This window comes from Sinocyclocheilus anshuiensis, unplaced genomic scaffold (genome assembly GCF_001515605.1).
Source record: "Sinocyclocheilus anshuiensis isolate Anshui unplaced genomic scaffold, SAMN03320099.WGS_v1.1 scaffold1162, whole genome shotgun sequence".
Classification (NCBI taxonomy): Eukaryota; Metazoa; Chordata; class Actinopteri; order Cypriniformes; family Cyprinidae; genus Sinocyclocheilus; species Sinocyclocheilus anshuiensis.
In genome coordinates, this window is record NW_015540875.1 from 2266960 (window position 1) to 2288502 (window position 21543).

At 35.2% G+C, this 21543-nt stretch overlaps 1 protein-coding gene across 1 annotated transcript in view; it reads left to right on the forward strand.

The window, feature by feature from the left end:
- LOC107688260 (CUB and sushi domain-containing protein 3-like) overlaps nucleotides 1-21543 on the forward strand; it is a 311798-nt gene that overhangs the window by 261715 nt on the left and 28540 nt on the right. Inside the window, exons 60-62 of the mRNA XM_016485884.1 lie at nucleotides 9376-9558; nucleotides 11401-11577; nucleotides 15828-16007. Coding sequence (XP_016341370.1) covers nucleotides 9376-9558; nucleotides 11401-11577; nucleotides 15828-16007 — 540 coding nt within the window. The remainder of the gene's footprint in view (nucleotides 1-9375; nucleotides 9559-11400; nucleotides 11578-15827; nucleotides 16008-21543) is intronic.

The window sequence follows — 21543 nt, forward strand, 5'->3', positions numbered from 1 at the left end:
ATCTATCTATCTATCTGTCTGTCTGTCTGTCTGTCTGTCTGTCTGTCTGTCTGTCTATCCATCTATTTTTTTTTCATAATAAACAAACACATTACCAATATATTATTAATATATTATTATTATTCACTTAATATTTAAATATTATAAATATAATTGTTTATTATTATAATTGTTGTTATTATTATTATTATTGTTGTTGTTGTTGATGATGTTTGAAATAATAATAATAATTATTATTATTAGTATGATGATAATAATAATGATAATAAATTTGTATTAATAATAATAACATGGATTACATCTTAATAAATAAAATACATTTTTATTTAATTTTTAATTATAAGGATAATTATTTAGTATTATTATTAATATTTTTGTTTGTATTGTTGTTTTCATTGTTATTATTGTTGTCGTTGTTTTTGTTTGTATTGTTGTTAATATAATAATAGTAGTAGTAGTAGTAGTAATAATAATAATAATAATAGATTTCTGTAATTATTTTTTATTGTTATTATTACTTATTTTGATTTAGTTTGCATTATTATTATTATTATTATTATTATTATAAATATATTATTATTTTTAATTTAATATTTAAATATAAATATAATTATTTAGATTATTATTTTGTTTGTGTTGCTGTTGGTATTATTATTATTCAGTGTTTAATGTTTAATTAGTATTGTTGTTTTTAGCACATTGCTCATTTTACTGCTATTTCATGTAAGGAATAATTGACTCCCGATTCTGGATTATTCAATGCAGCTGTTCACTTTTCAATAGTTCGAAGGTTCACTGTCAGTTATTCTGCTCATACCAGGTTACCATATATTTAGACATTTTTTAAAGTTTTTGGTCCTAAAACTACTTTGTAGTGTTAGGAACAGTCTTGAAATAGCTGAAGCCATTGTTGCTACTTTGAAAGAGTCACTCAGACTTCCATTACTAAGTCCAGTGTGTCATTTAGCACTCGTAATGGAGGTTTGAGCTGTTTCTATGCAGTAGAGAGTGTGTGTGTGTTTGTGATTACTGTGGCTCTCAGCAGTGTTGTGCAGTAACTTCTCTACAAAAAGCAGCATTATTAGTTTAACTGCATTTCTCAGTGGCACACACTGGTAGCGTTGCTATTCTTGAAGATTTTATTGATTAAGTAGTGAGACAGCACTGACAACAAGGCTCTGTGTTTGTAGAAGCGAGATACAGAGGGTCTGCTTTCTGTAGATATAAAAAGCAATTTCAAAAATAATTTGAAATTGTCATTTTATCCTGTTGTTTGTCATATTTACTAGCTTGGCCAATGATGTTTGTTGTCTGGTTCTTTTGCTGCCTGAGGTGTTTTGAAATAACTAAAATAAATATAAAGATGCAATAAACCATGAAAAGCCATGCATTACGGTAATTTTATCAAAGTTATGGAGGTTTTAGATGCTCTGATTCACGTTGTGCTTAAAAACAGCCCAAAAATTACTCTAAAGGCCTGTTCATTAAAAAAATGTTCAGCTTTCTCTGTTTCATAAAAGCTTCTCCCTTTCCCGTGGTAAAATTGCAGTAACACACGGCCCCTCATGGCTTATTGCTTTATTCAGATAATGCGTAAGTCCTTTGTATCTGCTTGTTCAGGCCTCGACTCGTCTTTGAAAGAGAGAAATCATACATTTGAATGAGCACATTGTTGAGTGAAGCTCATCTTTGTCTTGGTTCTTATTTCCTGTCATTATGTGTCAGTCTGACATGAGTTAATTAAGTTCAGCTGAATAATGACTTCTGTCTCTGTGTGACACGCTGCACCGTTTCTTGTTACTGACAAGCTGTCTGTTTGATTCCAGCTAACATGCACAAATTTTACTTCTTTAAGGAAATAGTTCACGCACAAATGGAACACTCATTATTACTTACACTCATATTGTGCCAAATATGAGACTTTTTCTGTACAGTTCATATTCATATCTTGAACAAGAACAAAAATAAACAGTTAAAGCCCCATAAAAGCAGTCCAGACGACTATATTTCAGGTCTTCTGAGGTCATAGAGTGCATTTTCACCTGAAAAGATTAAATATGCACAAATGAGATTCAAGCACTGCAGAGGGAAAATAATCAGTGAATAACATTTAAATTTTAGCCTGTTCCTCAAATACAGCTGTCGTATGACTTCAGAAGACCTAAAATATAGCGAATGCATTAAAATTGACTACTTTTTAGGGCTTTTTAAATCCCTTTTGAAGCTTAAATTATACAAAATATATATTAACTTGATCAAAGGTGACAGAAAAGACATTTATAATGTTACAAAAGATTTCCATTTCAAATAAATGCTGTTCTTTTGAACCTTCTGTTCACCAAAGAATACATAATAAAAAGTATTACGGTTTCCACAAAAATTTTAAGCAGCAGAAAACTGTTTTAAGCGTGAATAATAATAACAAATGTTTCTTGAGCAGTAAATCAACATAGTAGAATGATTTCTGAAGGATTGTGTGATCTGAAGACTGGGGTAATTCCTGCATCACAGGAATAAATTACATTTGAAAATGTATTCAAATAGAAAACAGCTATTTTGAATTGTAATAATATTTCACAACATTACTGTTTTTACTGTGTTTTTAATTAAATAAATGCAACGTCAGTGAGTATAGGAGACTGCAATCAGCCAAACATCCACAGAACATGAAAAATTATGTATTTACACTTTTAAAAAGCCTCTAAGAATCACACAATCGTCTCCGTGTGCATCTGTATGCAGCGCTGCATGTGCTGCATGCACTGACCCAAAAACAGCATGAGCTGGGAGTTTCCTCTTTTTCTTTCATTCGTTCTCCTTTTTTCTCAATCCTTCCTCCTATATCTGCTTTTTGTCATTTGACTGTTCAGAATGGAGTACTAGCACACTACTGAATACTGCATGGTATACTCTATACTGCCTTTCACATACTGCTTTGTTTTTGCAAACAGTATGTGAAAGAGAATGTGTTATAAGATGATATATATTTTAAACAGTAGTTATGCTGCTGTATGCTGTCATCAAATGAGCCCACATTGTATATAGTGAACATAGTGGACATAAATATTATTTATATTATTATTTATTTGCATTTTTATTATAATTTGGAATTCATCTGATCTCTGCTAATTGCAGTCATTTAAATCATACTGTACAGCATGTTAAGTTTGTGTTTCTGCTAAGGGATTTTAGGAGAAACATCAGAGACGAAGTTGATACCTAAATGAAGCATATCTCAAATCCTCCTGAGCATTGAAAGAGCAACCTCTGAGAAATAACACTTTCCTCAGGGCTATCTGTGTCTTTCTAGCATTACTTATTCTGTGTGAACATGCTCGGCGCTTCTCGGGAGGTTTGATGTTGAGACTGTGTTCTGGATTTCTGGGACATTCGTCAGGAATCTAGCATCTCGATTGCTGGAAATTTTAGGAGGCATACGCCACTGTAGGTTTACGAAAGTTAGCCAGTTGCATCTTGGCTTCATTTTAAAAGCATTTTCAGCTGCATGTTTTTGTTTAAGATAAGAAAACCCTACGTCCCCTGGAGCGCCTGCTTTCATGGGAGTTTTTGAATCATTTAATTCCTCTGAAAGCAACTAAAACAAAACTCCCATATTTTTGGCATAAAATTTATATTATTGAGAAACAATTTATATATATAAAATACTAAACTTATGCTCACCAAGCCAAGACAAAAATCTTTTTTTGTTTTTTTTTCTCTCGGGAAAAAAAAAGTATTTTATGCTCACCAAGTCTGCATTTATTTGATCAAAAATACAGTAATGCTGTGAAATAGTAACCATTCATTTTTTTTAATTTTTTTATTGTAAAATTGTAAAATCATTTTACAATAGCGGTTTTCTTTTTTTAATATATTTTAAAATGTAATATTCATTATGTTATTTATAATGTAATATATTTTAAGATATTTCCACCTCCATAACTCCAGTGCAATAGGGCATATAATAGCGTATGTGTGCATTTAATTAATTTAGTCTTAATTATAGTAATACAATTTTTTGGGTTTTCCACTAAAAATTTAAAATAGCTTCATTTTAAAGCATTTCCAGCTGCATGTTTTTGTTTAAGATAAGAAAACTCAACATCCCCTGCAGCGCCTGCTTTCTTTCGTGGGAGTTTTAGTTGTTTTTGCCTCACATTATTTAGCAAAATGAATTTCACTAAAGACTAAAAGCCACTACTACGTGATACAATATGGATGGCAAACAAAATCAATAGCGTTCTGCACTGCCAGGTGAATCAGAGTTCCTTACGTAACGAACTTCGCAGCCTTATTATACCCCGCTAAGCTACTGGTGGGCGTCCTTTAACGCAAATTCACACCTCACTTCTGCGCCAATTAATGGAAACTAGAAACGTTTCGTAGTATTCAACAGCTTCACCTTTGTAGAAGAATCTAATGAAGGTTACATAAGCACACACACAGCTCTTACATTGTCCATCAACAGATCCGTGGCTTTGTGGCTTTTCACGGCCGCTTGAGGTGGGACCGATCTTTTCGGAGACCTGTCTGTTCGTAACTCGCCAACAAAGGCAGGACGTCAGAGTGATTGAGGTTAATGAGGAAGAAAAGTCAAGCCTTTCTCCATCGTTGACGCCTTCTTTTTTTATCGGGGTTGGATATTTGAACAAACGGCCTTGAATAGGGTCTCTTTCTCTCTCTCTCTGCATGTGTCGTACAATCCGCCCCTCATTTTCTGTGCCGCAGAGTAGAAAAGGAATGTCCCAGATTTCTAATGAGCTAAAGCGAAAGTATTTGACTGGAAAAACACTGTGCTGTCATGGAGGGCTGCTGTTTTTCTGTTTATTTATGTACAGAGGGCCGGTTAAGCAGCAGTGCGGTGGAATCGGAGGACGCTTGCCCTACGGCTGGTTTTAATCATTGGTTAGTCGTTCCCTCGGGTTCGCAGGCCGTTTGCTGAGTCCGGGCTTTCTGATTGGCCTCGGGGTGCTGGTACACGTAATTAAAAAGGATTTGATTTTCGGGTCATCGGCTGACTCGAACAGGGCTCGGTGCTCAGAGTGTCTGCGACGTGTGCCGTCCGGCTCTGTTCGATGAATATTTTACCATAATTATTTATGCTAATGGCTTCTGCTGGCAGCCGCTAGATGATAATTGATAGCCTGTTGCATATCACACTGTCATTTGGAAAGGTGTCGCATCTCTCACGCGCCTGCAAATTCGTCTTCTCGCCAGTAACAACATATAAATGTGTCTAATTGTTTCTCTTGAGAATTTCGCCTGGTTTTTGGACTTCAAAATGGCAATATGTGTTTTCATGTGTCTTTTAATGGAATAGTTCACAAATCAGTGGAAATGTTCTCACCCTCGTGTTGTTCCAAACCTGTATGTGAGTTTCTTTCTTGTTTGAAACACAAAAGGAGACGTTAAACTACTGACTGGGCTGTCATGCTCAAAAAATGACAAAAACACCTTTATGTTTGTTACTCGTTTGAAATATTTCAAGTCTTCTGAAGTCTTACAATAGATTTGAATGTACAGAAATGAGATTTCTGTGTGAATATATTTTTATTGGAAAATAATATATGAAGAGTTCATTTGCAAAAACCGATAACTCCCGATAACTTCCGATATTTTTTTCAGAAATCAAGTTTTTTTTATTGCGCATTCCAAGTAATATCAATCAAACTGCAGTTGGGTTGTTTTGATTAAGTAATAATAACTTAAACAAATACAGGTAATTTACAAAATAAAAGTTAATTGAAAGTATGTGCATATTAAAAGTTTGTTTTATAGCAAAAGCAGATAACTCCAACAGTCGTTTTTTGGCAAAAGCAGATAACTCCACATTTCATGTTTTAGAGTTTAAAAAAACACTTGTTTAATCTTTGTAATCTCCTCAGATGACAATGTAGATGCCTGACACGCGCTGCTTTTGCAAGGTTCCATGAAAATGTTTCAGCTTTTATTTTCTTTTTTCGCCCTGAAGAAGATATCACAGGTTCATCGAGTACGTTGAAATTATCCATCCTCGATCACTTTTAGTCAGCTTTGACGAAACTCCTCTCAGCTAGCACGTCTTTTCAAAGTGAAAGTAGCCTTGTCACCTGACCTAAATACAGTGCGCTGATTCGCTAAAATGGACTTATCGGCTTCTGTTCAAAGACAACAAGGGCGCTTGTCGGCTTCTGCAGTAAGACGTGAACTCGTGATGCCTTGAAAGTGGACAAAACCAGCTTTTTTGACAAAACGTGCTTAGGGTTCAGATCGCGCTATATGTGGAGAATAATGCACAGCAATGAGCTTTTTTTTTTTTTTTTGAATGGTGTTTATCGGTTTTTGCAAATGAACTCTTCATATATAGCCTATATATATATACTATCATTCAAAAGTTTTTTTTAATGTTTTTGAAAGAAGTTAAATACAGTAAAAGCAGTAATATTGTGCAAATTAAAAAAAAAATGTTTTCTATTGTAGTATATTTTAAAATGTAATTTATTCCTGAGACGCAAAGCTGAGGGGCCATTTTCAGCCAAAAACAGGAAACTTTTTATGCGTTTTGACTGTTCATTTACACGCCAATGGCGTTTTGGGGACTGAAAACGCATATTTTTGAAAACGGGTTTCAAAGTGCAAGTTTTTGAAAACGGCACCGTTATCGTTTCCATGTAAACACCCAATACGGGAATCTTTGAAAACGGTGACATCATGCGCGTGCGTAGTATGTGTTAGGTATGTAGACATGCGCAGTACGTGTCGATTTTAAAGGCAAGCACGAACAAACATCCACAACAATAGCGGAGTATGTACTGTTGTTGCTGCTCAAGAGTTTAACGCTTCTTCAGCAAAGTGTGGATTTACTTCACCAATATTACAACCAACAGCGGAGACGCATCATGTACAACATATAATCGTCACTTCCCTACAGGTACTGTTTACTAACAAGGTGACAGCGCCAACTACTGGCCTGGCATATGTAATACTGCGTTTTTGGCCGTTTTCACGCATATGTGTAAACACGAATCGTTTTGAAAACGTTGTCATGTATACGTGAAGCTTTTTAAAAATTCAAAGGAAAAACTTTTCCATTCTTGACTACACCGTTGTCGTGTAAATATAGCCTGAATTTTCAGTATCATTACTCCAGTCTTCAGTGTCACATGATCCTTCAGAAATAATTATTGTATGCGGATTTGCTGCTCGAGAAACTTATTAATTATCACGTATTATCGATGTTGAAAACTTGTTGTTCTGTATAATATTTTGTGGAATTATAAATCTTTCATATCATGAAAAAGTCTTCATCACTTCAGATCAACGTAATGTCCTAAAACAAGATAAATTTACTTTACTAATAGATTTGAATGTAAAGAAATGAGATTTTAGAGCAAAATTTTAGTCTGTTTGTCACACATATATCTTCAGAAGACTTGAAATCGAAGACATTTTTTAGCTGAACAACATCTATTCACATCACAAGCCATGCGAGTTAGGAAAGACTTGAGAAGTGCAGTAAAAAAGTACAAATATATACATTTTTTGCTGAGCTATTCATTATTTATGCATTCAGCGGATGCTTTTATCCAAAGTGACTTACAATAGAGGAACATAAGCAATTCGTCACAGAGCCAGCAATATTTATAGTATACAGGTCTATTAGAAAGCTAGGAAACAAGCTAGAGCAGAGGTGAAATGCAAGAGGAAGTGGAAGATTTTCCAGTAATAAAAAGCTGTTGTCATTGTTTTTGCTTTTATATTGGCTGTCATAGTTCATATCTCTACCTAATCGTACAAGGCAGGTGAGCAAAAAGATTGTGCAAGCTCAATCAAATAGTATTTTCATGCACAAAAAGTTCCTCTCCTCAAATCTCCTGAAACAGCATGGTGAGTGACAGCTCAGAGGACAGAGGAAGTGTTCCTTTGAGATCCGAAACTGCTCTTTATCCAAGCTGTGGCAGTTCGGCACGCTGAAAAACTCCTCTGTGGCCAAATGAAGCTCTCAACTGATCCAAGGGCAGCGCTGGTTCCGCTTACATTTATAATGTCTCCAGTAAATCACTGAGCAGGTCTGTTTTGCTGTCAAGTCGTCTTTCATTTATCCGTTTAATCCCAGTGCTCACATCTATGATCAAATTTGAGTTTAGAGTTTGAGTTTCGAAGGATGAGAAAAGGGTTGTTGGTGTATTTTACACTACAAATGACTGTATAGATTTCATGTGGACATTCTGACATGGCTGGTGAGAATAGTCACATAACCCGAAACTTATTTTTAGTGGACAAAAGACAAAAAATACTGGGGTTTTTTTGTTTTGTTTTTTTGTTTTGTTTTTCGTTTTACATTTTCGAGCTTTTGCCTATGTTTATTAGATCAAAAATAAAGTAAAGCTGTAATATTGTGAAATAATAATGATTAAATATTAAAAAATACTTTCATAACTGTTTACTTGTTAATATTTTTAAAAAATATGTATTATAATAATTATAGTTTTATATATTTTAAGAATTTTCAGCATCATTACTCCAGTCTTCAGTCACATAAGCGTTCAGAAATCATTCTAATACGCTGAATTATTATTATCACTGTTGAAAAGTAGTAGTGCTGATTAATTTTTTTGTTTTTTTCAGCATTTATTGGAAGCTCTTGTATTGATGTAAAAGTCTTTACTGTCACTTTTGATCAGTTTAATGTGTCCTTGCTGAATAAAATAATTAATTTCCTTAAAAAAGTATAACAATATAAACAGTATAATAATTATATTTTTGTCCTATCCACTAAAAATATCTAAACATCCCTAAAACAAGAAAAATGTACTTTCTAGCAAAATTTTGTAATATATTAAGCCTTGTTTTCAGAGAAAATATTTTCAATTTGTTATTTTTTTAATCCGTTGGCAAATGCATAATTAATGCATAAATAACTTGCAAAATACAAAAAAAACAGTGAGGTTTATGAAACAAGAAAAAAAAACTGTTTGCCATTTGGAAATAATTATTTCAACTCAAATTAATATTTCATATCTATCTATTTATTTATTTAGCAAGTGTCGCCATCTAATAAGCAAGATAGTGTATAGTCAGCTGGCTGTTATGGCGAAATGAACCCCTTCAGGGTAATACAAGACCCCTCGGCTTTGAGTTTATGTTGTAATAATGGCTGACTAACTGTACGTTATGTCTTACATATTGCCCAAGTCTGCAGTTTCAGTATCCCATGGGTTGCACTTACCAACTTACTTTCTTTTCTTTCTTTTTTTTTTCGAGAAGAAACATGCAGTTTGTTTCTATCCAAGTAGAAAACTACATGTGCTCGCTCAGCTGGAAAAATGAGAATGAAGTATGCAGAATGGTATCTAGAATATAGTATCTAGAATATATGTGCACTTGTCTCCGCAGGTGATAAAAGGGGCGCCTGCGGGGATCCGGGCACGCCGGCCCATGCCACCCGAGAGGAGGGCAGCTTTCAGCAGCACGCCAAAGTGCGCTTCACTTGCGCCACGGGTCACACGCTCTATGGCTCGGCAGAACGGATCTGCTTCCCCAACGGCACTTGGTCGGGCCGTCAGCCCACCTGCAAACGTAAGTAACTCCTTTAGACGCCATGAATAATGCATGCACACAGCGAGGAGCGGCACAAGTACGCACCGGGACACTGATATGCATCAAACGAGAAGTCTTTTCTCTCGTCGAACATTTGAGCCGACGTCACGGCATTCATGCGTTCTGTAATTCACGCAGAAGATGACCTTGCACCGGAGGCTTTTGAGGAAAGTGTTTTTTCTGCTGCTTTTGTAGCTCTTTTAGTCTGACGCATTGTCCGTGTCATCTCGAGGGTGACAGGTTATTGCGGTCCAGCGCCATGCAGGGCTATAAAACAGATTTACAGATTGTTAGTGTGCAGGTCCCAGGAGGCGGAAATTTCTCAAGCTTGAATGTTTTTGCTACGCAGCTCTGGTCTAACAGCTTGTCTTGCATTAAATCCCATCATGCCCCCCTGTGCTTTTCCAGGCCGAACAAACACCAACATCTCCTGCGATTTAACCCCACTCAACCTGTGCGTGAGGGGAGAAATCTGAAAGAAGTCTATTACCTTTGCAAAAATATCCCAGTAAAAGATATCAGGCTCTTCAAAATCAATCCAAATGAATACAGAATAATCAAGTTGTGCTTAATAAAGTACTATTAGAGTATTTGTTAATATTTTGAATTAGTTTTTGGTAACACTAGTTTAAGAACCAATTCTCACTGTTAACTAGTTGCTTATTAGCATGCATATTACTAGCATATATTGGCTGTTTATTAGTGCTTATAAAGCACATATTAATACCTCATTCTGCATGACCATATTTTAGATCCCTTAATCCTACAACATACCTAAATTTAACAAGTACCTTACTAACTATTAAAAAGCAAATTAGGAGTGTATTGAGGCAAAAGCCGTAGTTAATAGTTAGTTAATAGTTAGTTAATATTTGAGAATTGGTCCTCAAATTAAAGTGTGATTTTATTTTAGTTTTTATTTTAGTTTGTTTTAGTAATTTTATGTGCTTTTGTGGGGTTTTATATTTCTGTTTAGCCTCATTTTTTATTTCAGTTTTAGCAATGGTACTATAATTTTCTTTTAGGTTTTTCATCTAATATTAATAATTTATTTCATTTCAACCTTATTTCACTTAACATAAATTATTATTTTCAATAGTTTTAGTTGTAGTTAACAATAAACACTACACCGAGCAGATTTTCTGAAGGTTAAAAAAAAAAAAAAAAAAGTATATTATACTTATTTATTTATTATTCATGCAGTATATTATTGTACTGTTTATTAATATTTTGAATTAGCTTTTATTTTATATTTTACATTTTATTTGTAATTTTCTTTTCTTTTATTATTTTTAGTTTTTTAAGTTTTAATAATGCTATTATGTGCTGTTGTTACTATTATTACTTTTATATTTTATTGTTTTAATTTCTTTTTATTTCAGTTTTAGTAATTTTAGTAGTTTGACCTTAACTTATTTCATTTAGCTTTCAAGGCAACATTTCTCATTTCCATTCAAATTTTTCATCTAATATTTATATTTAATTTTTTTCCAGTTTTATTTCAATTAACAAAAATGTTTTTTCTAATGGTTATAGTTAACAATAACTGAAGCAAATGTTCAGAAAGTCTGCTATGCCATTGTATGCAAATACACTGGAAAAGAAATCACTCAGAAATCGCTAGTAACGGCAATTTCTTGTCAGATGTGTTCCAATAATATTTATTTGCAACTTCGAAAAATTATTTTTTACAGCGTACCTCCTGTAATCACAAGCATATTCATTTTTCAGAGGCTATCATGTTCATAAATTCCTGCATGAAGGGAATGACCGATCTGGACATGTGCTTTTCTGCTAATGGGATTCTTTTTCGTCCAATAGCTGTTCAGTGCGGGAATCCTGGGACTCCGGCTAATGGGCGCATTTTGCGTGTTCATGGCACCACCTTCTCTCACTCCATCGTTTACTCGTGTGTGGATGGATACCGGCTCTCGGGTTCTCCCTCCCGTCAGTGTCTGGCGAACGGTACCTGGTCTGGCAGCGAGCCCAACTGCACCCGTACGTACCCAAGCTGTTGTCTTACATCCTGGAAAAACTCAAACATGTTGGCAGTGTTCAAGCCCTCCTTCATCTGTTTTGTTTTTCCCCCCAACTGCGTTTCTCAATAAATGTTAGCATTCGAACAGCAAAGACTTTCCGTAATAACGAGACGCCCATTTGTGATTAGCCCAACCATCTTATCATGCGGTTGTTGTTGCTCAGATGTGGACCCTGTTCTCATTAATGGAGCCAGATTTATTACTGCCGCTGTCTAAGTAATAGTAGGATGAGATGACAGGCAGAATCAATCTCAAGCTGACGTATAATGCGAGATTGATGTCGGGGTAGTGGGAGAATAATGAGCAGGGGAGTGCTGCAGGACTGCGGTGAATTTCACATGACATTACTCAACGCTCTGATGAGATGCTCTTTGTTGATGTGACAAGATAAACTGTGGATGTTAAAGGTGAAGTCATTTCAGAATGGCACAAATGATGAATGTAATTAAACACTCCCCCCGTCTGGCATTGATTAGTCAAACAGGAAGTCTCGCCCCAAATGCACTGCGCTTGCATGCATTTTAAAACTCGCAATAATTTGTCTTTTTAAAATGTCCTGTAAGCATTGACTTCATACCAGTACTGTTAATGCAAATTCAGGCTAACAGACAGATAATCCGGCACGACTGTTATTATACATGTTATTTTTAATATCTTATATGGGAGTTCTTATATGGTTGCTAGACTGTTCTAGGTGGTTTCCATGTAGTTGCTTGCCAGGGCTGGAAAGATTAAGGGCTGGAATACTTACAAATTGTAGCCCATTAATGATTTCAAATTACGTGACGAAAATCTAATCCGTTACGTTATATATTTTTAGATATTGTAATCTGATTACTTTTGACCTAACTTGATAGTCACGTTGATTTGAATAGAATAATCTTGTACCATATTGATATAAAACAAAAATGTATTTATTTATTTATCTATTCTGCTACCAACAATGTGCAGTGCATTAAATATTACATTGTCATTACATTATGAAGTAGAATATACTTTTTCAGTTTCCTGAGCGGTTTGTGAAGGAACTGCAGGGGGTTTGCAAGTTGATAATGCCAATTGATTAAATCATGAAAATGTAACATTATAAAATACATTTTTGAAAGCAGTAATCATTTTTTAAATCATATAAAATGAATGATTTATAAATAATTTACTGCCATTGTGTGAATACGTAATCATGAAATCAGTCATCTGGTTATGAGCATTGTAAATTGAGATGGATACACTAATGTTTAAATGTTTGGGGTCGGTATGATTTTTAAAATGGTTTCTAAGAAGTCCCTTATGCTCACAAAAGCTGCATATTTGATCAGAAATACAGCAAAAACAGTAATATTGTGAGATATTGTTACAATTCAAAATAACTGTTTGAATATATTTTAAAATGCAATTTATTATTTAATGCAAAGTTGAATTTTCAGCAGTCTTCAGTGTCACATGATCCTCCAGAAATAATTTCTTGTTTATATTTATTGACACATTAAAATGTGAATTAATTGTATTTCTCATATATAATTTCTTATTATTATCAATGTTGAAAACAGGTGTGCTGCTTAATATTTTTGTGGAAATCATGATTCATTTATTTCAGGATTATTTGATGAATGGAAAGTTTTAAAAAATATATTTGAAATGGAAATCTTTTGTAACATTATTAATGTCTTTACTGTAAATTCAGATCAATTTAATGCATCCTTGGTGCATAAAAGTATTAATTTCTTTTTTTTCTTTTTTTATCTTCCTGACTCCAAATCATGAAGGCGAGTTACATGCTGAGGTTTAATCTTTAGTAAAAGTAGTGACGTGACATGTGGCCAAGTATGGTTACCCATACTAGGAATTAGTGCTCTGCATTTAACCCATCCTTAGTGCACACACACAGCAGTGAGCACACACACACATCGTGAACACACACCCGGAGCAGTGGGCAGCCATTTATGCTGCGGCACCCGGGGAGCAGTTGGGGGTTCAGGGGAGTGCTGCAGGACTGCGGTGAATTTCACATGACATTACTCAACGCTCTGATGAGATGCTCTTTGTTGATGTGACAAGATAAACTGTGGATGTTAAAGGTGAAGTCATTTCAGAATGGCACAAATGATGAATGTAATTAAACACTCCCCCCGTCTGGCATTGATTAGTCAAACAGGAAGTCTCGCCCCAAATGCACTGCGCTTGCATGCATTTTAAAACTCGCAATAATTTGTCTTTTTAAAATGTCCTGTAAGCATTGACTTCATACCAGTACTGTTAATGCAAATTCAGGCTAACAGACAGATAATCCGGCACGACTGTTATTATACATGTTATTTTTAATATCTTATATGGGAGTTCTTATATGGTTGCTAGACTGTTCTAGGTGGTTTCCATGTAGTTGCTTGCCAGGGCTGGAAAGATTAAGGGCTGGAATACTTACAAATTGTAGCCCATTAATGATTTCAAATTACATGACGAAAATCTAATCCGTTACGTTATATATTTTTAGATATTGTAATCTGATTACTTTTAGATTACTTTTGACCTAACTTGATAGTCACGTTGATTTGAATAGAATAATCTTGTACCATATTGATATAAAACAAAAATGTATTTATTTATTTATCTATTCTGCTACCAACAATGTGCAGTGCATTAAATATTACATTGTCATTACATTATGAAGTAGAATATACTTTTTCAGTTTCCTGAGCGGTTTGTGAAGGAACTGCAGGGGGTTTGCAAGTTGATAATGCCAATTGATTAAATCATGAAAATGTAAAATTATAAAATACATTTTTGAAAGCAGTAATCATTTTTTAAATCATATAAAATGAATGATTTATAAATAATTTACTGCCATTGTGTGAATACGTAATCATGAAATCAGTCATCTGGTTATGAGCATTGTAAATTGAGATGGATACACTAATGTTTAAATGTTTGGGGTCGGTATGATTTTTAAAATGGTTTCTAAGAAGTCCCTTATGCTCACAAAAGCTGCATATTTGATCAGAAATACAGCAAAAACAGTAATATTGTGAGATATTGTTACAATTCAAAATAACTGTTTGAATATATTTTAAAATGCAATTTATTCCTTTGATGCAAAGCTGATTTTTCAGCATTATTCTTCAGTGTCACATGATTCTTCAGAAATCATTCTAATATGATTAGATATTTTTGATGTTCAAGAAACATTTCATATTTATATTTCTTGACACATTAAAGCAAATGAATTTTATGTCTTATATATCATTTCTTATTGTTATCAATTTTGAAAACAGTTGTGCTAAATATTTGAAATGGAAATCTTTTGTAACATTATTAATGTCTTTACTGTAAATTCAGATCAATTTAATGCATCCTTGGTGCATAAAAGTATTAATTTCTTTTTTTTCTTTTTTTATCTTCCTGACTCCAAATCATGAAGGCGAGTTACATGCTGAGGTTTAATCTTTAGTAAAAGTAGTGACGTGACATGTGGCCAAGTATGGTTACCCATACTAGGAATTAGTGCTCTGCATTTAACCCATCCTTAGTGCACACACACAGCAGTGAGCACACACACACATCGTGAACACACACCCGGAGCAGTGGGCAGCCATTTATGCTGCGGCACCCGGGGAGCAGTTGGGGGTTCAGTGCCTTGCTCAAGGGCACCTCAGTCATGTATCGAAGGTGGGAGAGAGTGCTGTAGATTCACTCCCCCCACCTAATCCCTGCCGGACCTGAGACTCGAACTCGCAACCTTTGGGTTACGAGTCCGACTCTCTAAACATTAGGCCACGACTTCCCCCAGTATTAGTAATAGTCAGACATTCTTGCTTTAGCAAACACCTCTAATAAATATATAACCTATAAAATGATTGTTTACTAGCGAATATTATTGCAATGATAGTATTATTATGAATCATTTTATTAGGAATGCAATAAGGGGCTTGATTCAGCTCATATAATGCTTTGACAGTCTAAATGTTGTTGAACTGAAGATGTTGTTCTGCATGATGACAAAATGTGCCATTTTTCAGCTGTAGTGTCTAACCCGAGGCTTGACCATTATACTCTGTGTGACAGGCAGAACTGTAACAGAAGCATCAAGAATAATTGTTTGTTTAGTTTTAGTTCCCTGGGAGACAGTCTTGAATCCATAACCAGTTTAATGATGCTGTATGTTTAGACTCTTCATGTACGCTCACACAAATAATGGTTGTTCTTCTGCTCTAATAGTGATCAGCTGTGGGGATCCAGGCGTAGCTGCCAGCGGCCTGAGGATCGGCGAGGACTTCACCATCGGCCAGAATGTGACGTATTCCTGCCAGCCCGGCTACCTGATGGAGAACGGGAGCTTCGTTATCCGCACCTGCACCCACAACGGCACCTGGAGTGGAACGTTTCCCACCTGCCAAGGTACAGAGTTCGAAGGCCTTTCATTTTCTCGAATTACGATACTGAGACTTTTTGGTGGTTTGCCGAGGCATTGAGTGCCACAAACAAACAGATGTTGCTCTGTAGTTGCCAAGGCTTCTTGGATTGTAAACGGGCCATTGTTTCTGAAGGAAAGCATCAGAGAGTAAGGGTTAACCACGACTTTTTCTCACACGTCAGAGGAGAGTGAGAGAGAGAGGAGATTCATGAATATTTGACAGTGCTTCTCTCTGAGCGGCCTCTTGCAGGACTTCCCGTATCCTTCGATTACTGAGACGATCTAAACTGGTGATAACCAGGACTGAGCACCTGAGCACTTTTGTGCTCAGGTAGACGACGAATGAAATGGACATTAATTTTTTTCAATATCAGGATTTTAGGTTAAGATTGATCAGTAAGTGCATCTTAGGTACTATAACAATTTCTTTGATTTTAACACTTTTTTCATGACTTTCCAAACCTTTTTGTATTTTTTTCCCCCAAGAACACAATATTGTGGATAGCAAAAATGATTAAAATTTATTTTAATTCATATAAAATAAATATATAAATAATTCATCATTGTTATTAAAAACCATTAAAATAATAAATGATCAAAACACCAAACAAATTCATAACTGCCTATTGTATTTAATTTTAGCATTATTTTGTGTTCATTTTTTATATTTTTTATAATTATCCTTGGATTGATTTTTCATTTAAGACTGGTTTGTTTCATTTGCAGAGTTGCGGTTGTTTTTTAGGTTCAATTTCTTCTAGTTAGTGCATATTTGTTATTGCACAAAAGTGAATAATTATTATTATTATTATTTATTTATTTATTTTAAATGATTAAATTATTTTATATTTTTCCATGCAGTATTTATTAGAATTAAAACCATTTAGTTATCAATTTATTTTAAAATGAATGCTGCGATTTTAAATGTCCAATAATGAACCATTTTTCATTATATACATAATATTATTTTTATTACTTCTTTATTATTACAACAACAGCAACTTTATTTATTTAGGCAAAATCATATGGAGATTGTCAATGGAATAAATTAGTGCATCGCCCTAAAAAAATAAATTTCTTAATTGATTTTTTGTCTCAGATTTTTCAAGGACCCCTAACCCCCTTCTTAGCAGTCACCTCAGGGTCCCTTTTATTGGATATTTAGTTGTTTATTAGGTATTCCGCTATTGTGACACATGCAATGTGAAATATGTAGAATCATTACCAACCTTCTCCCCTATTAAATAATGCTACTGTGTCATTTTAATACCTTTGTGTATTTCCAAGGTCTTTCCATCACTGGAAGCCTTCCGCAGTATTCAGCATTGATTCAGTCTTGGCTTTGCGATCAGCGTCATTTCTGTCTGTGGCCAGAATATTGTGGCCAATATCAGATTTTCTTTGGCAGCCCACATGCTCACATCCGTTTACAAATCACTAAGAGGAAACTTTCCTTCCTCCGGCGTTCTCATTAGCGCTAAAACACTATTGACAGTTGTTGCTTGGAAAAGTTGATATTTTTTTAAGACTTCATCCTCATTATAACATTAGTCCTTGATGGATATAAGCATAAATATCTAGAATCCATCTCATTTAGACCTGTTTTTCCACACTCAATACCTTCCTGTTATATAAAGAAATCTGCATTGCGTACTGTACATAAAAATGGTGGCCATTAAAATTCTGAGAACAAACACAGAGAGCAAATTGCTCAGTGAGATCCTGCAGAGAAACATCAATGTAGCGTCCTAATAGGCCGTAATGCGAAGTCATTAGAAAGCCATTTCTTGGGCCCGGCGTGGATGGATTGTAGCCCGTGAGTGATTTGTGGTGGGACAGACCCTCAGGCACGCCTCCCGTCAGTCGGCGGTGAAGTCTGCCGCGAGGCATTTGTGCCCAAGGGCTCATCTCGCTCTCAGTTTCTCCTTCATTGCTCTTGGTTTCAGTGCAGCTGAAGACTGTCAGTGACCTATCTGAGATTAGCATGCAAGTCCGTCACACATATGGGAGTATCAAGGAATTAAAAAAATGTGACTTCCAGGCCTGGAAAAGTCTTCGAAATTTCTGTGGGGAATATAAATATGTCCAGTTGCTCTGCAGGGCCTTTGCTTAAATTCAAAACCCGGGACAAATTGTTCCCTTGGGTCTGATGCTTAGAGAAATGCTTTGGGATCAAGGCTATTATTGTTAACTAAAATTATTAACTTAACTATTAACTTTGTTAATTGAAATAAAGCTGAAATAAAATGTAGAAATATGAAATATAAATATGAGATGAAAAACTATTAAATAGTGCATTGCAAATTCAAAAATTGTGGATATTTAAACTAGAAAATAAGATAAAATTGCTCATTAAGAGAAGGATTTTGCAGTATAAAACAGCGCACTGGCAGATTGTTTCCACTTGTTTTTAATTTGTTTATACTTGAAAGAAGTCAAAATACGCTTGTATTGAAGCTACAGCACATTCTATAAAAAAAAGTTATGTCTTGACTGGAAGTCGAAAAGACTAATTAAAAACTCATTAAAAGTAATTTTTTTTGCTGTTACCATCACAAGACTGTCCACATTAGACTAGTATGGTAGAATTGATCAGTAACCTTGTCTACATAAGGTTACATCCAATCTTGCACCTGTTATCATGGTGTAATGCAGATAAAGTGCACAATGTTTGTACAAATATACCAAGAAGAGAGATGACGTAGCCCCCTTGTTTTCATGTAGGTGAACAGATGTGCTAAACCATTGTCTTGAAATTCCAATCATAAACTTGTCTCCGCTCTGTTAGTATTATCGTATGTCTGCATACATTCTGATGTTGAAAACCAGCTGGAAATTCTACTCAGCCACCAGAAGCTGCCATGATTACTTCCATTGTAAGTGTGTAACTCTAAACATGCTCTTAAATAGATAAATAACTAAATAATCAACATTTTTCATAATAGTCTGTAGTGCTGTCAAACGATTAATCGTGATTAATCGCATCCAAAATAAAAGTTTTTGTTTACTTAATATATGTGTGTACTGTGTATATTTATTATGTATAGGCCTATATAAATACGCATACAGTATATATTTAGAAAATATTTATATGTATTTACATGTATATATTTATATTCATATAATTGTTGTTGTTTTATACAAAATATTTAATATATAAACATAACATATTTTCCTTAAATATACAGTATACATGCATGTGTGTGTATTTATATATATACTTAATAAATATGCACAGTACACACACAGATATTATGTAAACAAAAACTTTTATTTTGGATGCGATTAATCGCGATTAGTCATTTTTTTTCTTTTCTTTTTATTTATTTTGGGGGAGGGTGGGGGCGGGCAGAATTGCAAGTTTGTGTCTTACGAGTTATAAACTTGCAATTTCATCTCACAATTTTGAATTTTTTTCTGTTTATATCATTTTGAGAAAATCCGAGAAAAAAAGCCAGAATAGTGAGATAAAATGTCCCAATTACCTTTTTTTATTTTATCCTGTAGCAGAAACAAGCTTCCATAATTTACAGTGGTAAAATAATATTAGAATAATATTAATAGAGTGAACTTCTAATCGTGTTAAAAACATAAAAAACACTGTGATTTTTTTAGGTTAATGTCTTAAGTTCAGTTCTTGTTTGAGGAAAGGAAAAATGTGTTCATTTGTGTGGATGATTGTCGTAGTTGAATTATGTGCATATGCAGGAAGACACTACCAGGGGTGCCCAAACTCGGTCCTGGAGGGCCGGTGTCCTGCAGAGTTTAGCTCCAACTTGCCTCAACACACCTGCCTTTATGTTTCTAGTATGCCTAGTAAGAGCTTGATTAGCTGGTTCAGGTGTGTTTAATTGGGTTGGGAGCTAATCTCTTGAGGACACCGGCCCTCCAGGACCGAGTTTGGGCACCCCTGCACTAGACAGAAGCAGACTCCTCCACAAACTGTCAAAACTTGTAAAAGACAAACTGGCTCAGGTGTCTCATTAAAGACCGAGGTGAGAGGAGACCATTGAGTCTATTTCTCAAGCGTGTCAGTTGTTTGTACTTTAAAACCATTGTAATGGTGTTGATTTTAGTCATTAATGACAGTGCCTCGGTGTTTCATATGGGATATTTCAGTCTGTTTTCCTCTTTGTGTTCCCAGAGGTTTGTTTTTGTAGACTGTCTACGTGTTAGTAAATGGACTTTCATTGACAGTACCTCATTTTAAACATGGACTTGTATCGGACACTGTTATGTACTTTTCTGATGCGTTTACAAAAAAACTTTTCAGGCCAAAACTTTGGTCGATATTCTCCCAGAACAGTAAACAACACAACGGTAAGCAGTTGGGGGTGGGGGGGTTAAAGTTAGTTGGAAAAAGATTGGGAAGTCTTGTCAAAGCACCTTGGCCGAGAATAAAGGTGGTGTTTTGGAGGAAACACTTTATACTTGGCAACACTGCTATTCACCTCAGGTCAGCCGTGCAGATGAGCAGCAGTGACACGCGGTTCCCTTTCATGGGAACTTCGAACTGCGTCCTCTAGGGGTCGCTATGGGGAACGCCTCGTCGTGACCCGTGTCTGAAGCATACATTGAAAAAACACCAACTCGTTGGCCGGATCGCGCCACGGTGAGGCTTTACTTGCCGTGAAGCGGGTGAAGAAAGTGACATTGCGAAATATCTGGATGAACGTTATTTTTCTGGCCATAAACCCTACAGCTCAGGTGAGCCTTCCTTTCTTCCTGTTTTTCATATAAAGATTGAGAAGGAATGGAAGAGGCTGTTTTTTCCTCCTACTCAGGGAACCATGGTTACATAAGTAACCTGAGACGTTCTGTCATCACACTGAGCTGCGGACGGCCTCAGGGACCCGCTTGAGCGATGGGCCTTTCTACGTGCAACACATGCTGAGCGACTGCAAAACGCACACAAACATGATGCAAAACATGGCCTGTAGAGCACACAGCTGCAAGAGACTGCTGCGGTTCAAGCCTTTTAGAGCTGGAGACAGGCTGGTAAACTCATGCCATTGGTCGAGCCAGAACATGTTGACATTTTGGGTCGATCAAACCTTTAAAATGTAGCATAAGCATCCAGCAAGACTGCAAATTACTGACACTGCAAATTACATATAAAAAATTTTTTCATCTCTGCCATTTTAATTTAAGCAGCGTTTTAGGGTGTTTTCCATGTTTTATTTGTATGTAGGCTACCATTTAAGAGCTTGGCGTCTCTCAATTGCGAGTTTATACTATATATTACAATTCTGAAATTCTTCCTCTGGTTTTTTCGTTGTTAGTTTACATCTCACAATTCTGACTTTTTTTGATTTTTTGATTTTGACATTTTTATCTGAATTCTGAGTTTTACATCTTGCAATTTTAAATTGTTTCACAGATTTCAAAATTGTTATACTGTAATTCTGTGGTGGTGGTGTTGTTGTTTTTTGTGCCATGGACTTTTTCCTTTTCATTAGTGAGTTTATATCTCACAATTTGGAATTTTTTTTTTTTTTTCACCTCTTCATTTAAAAGGTT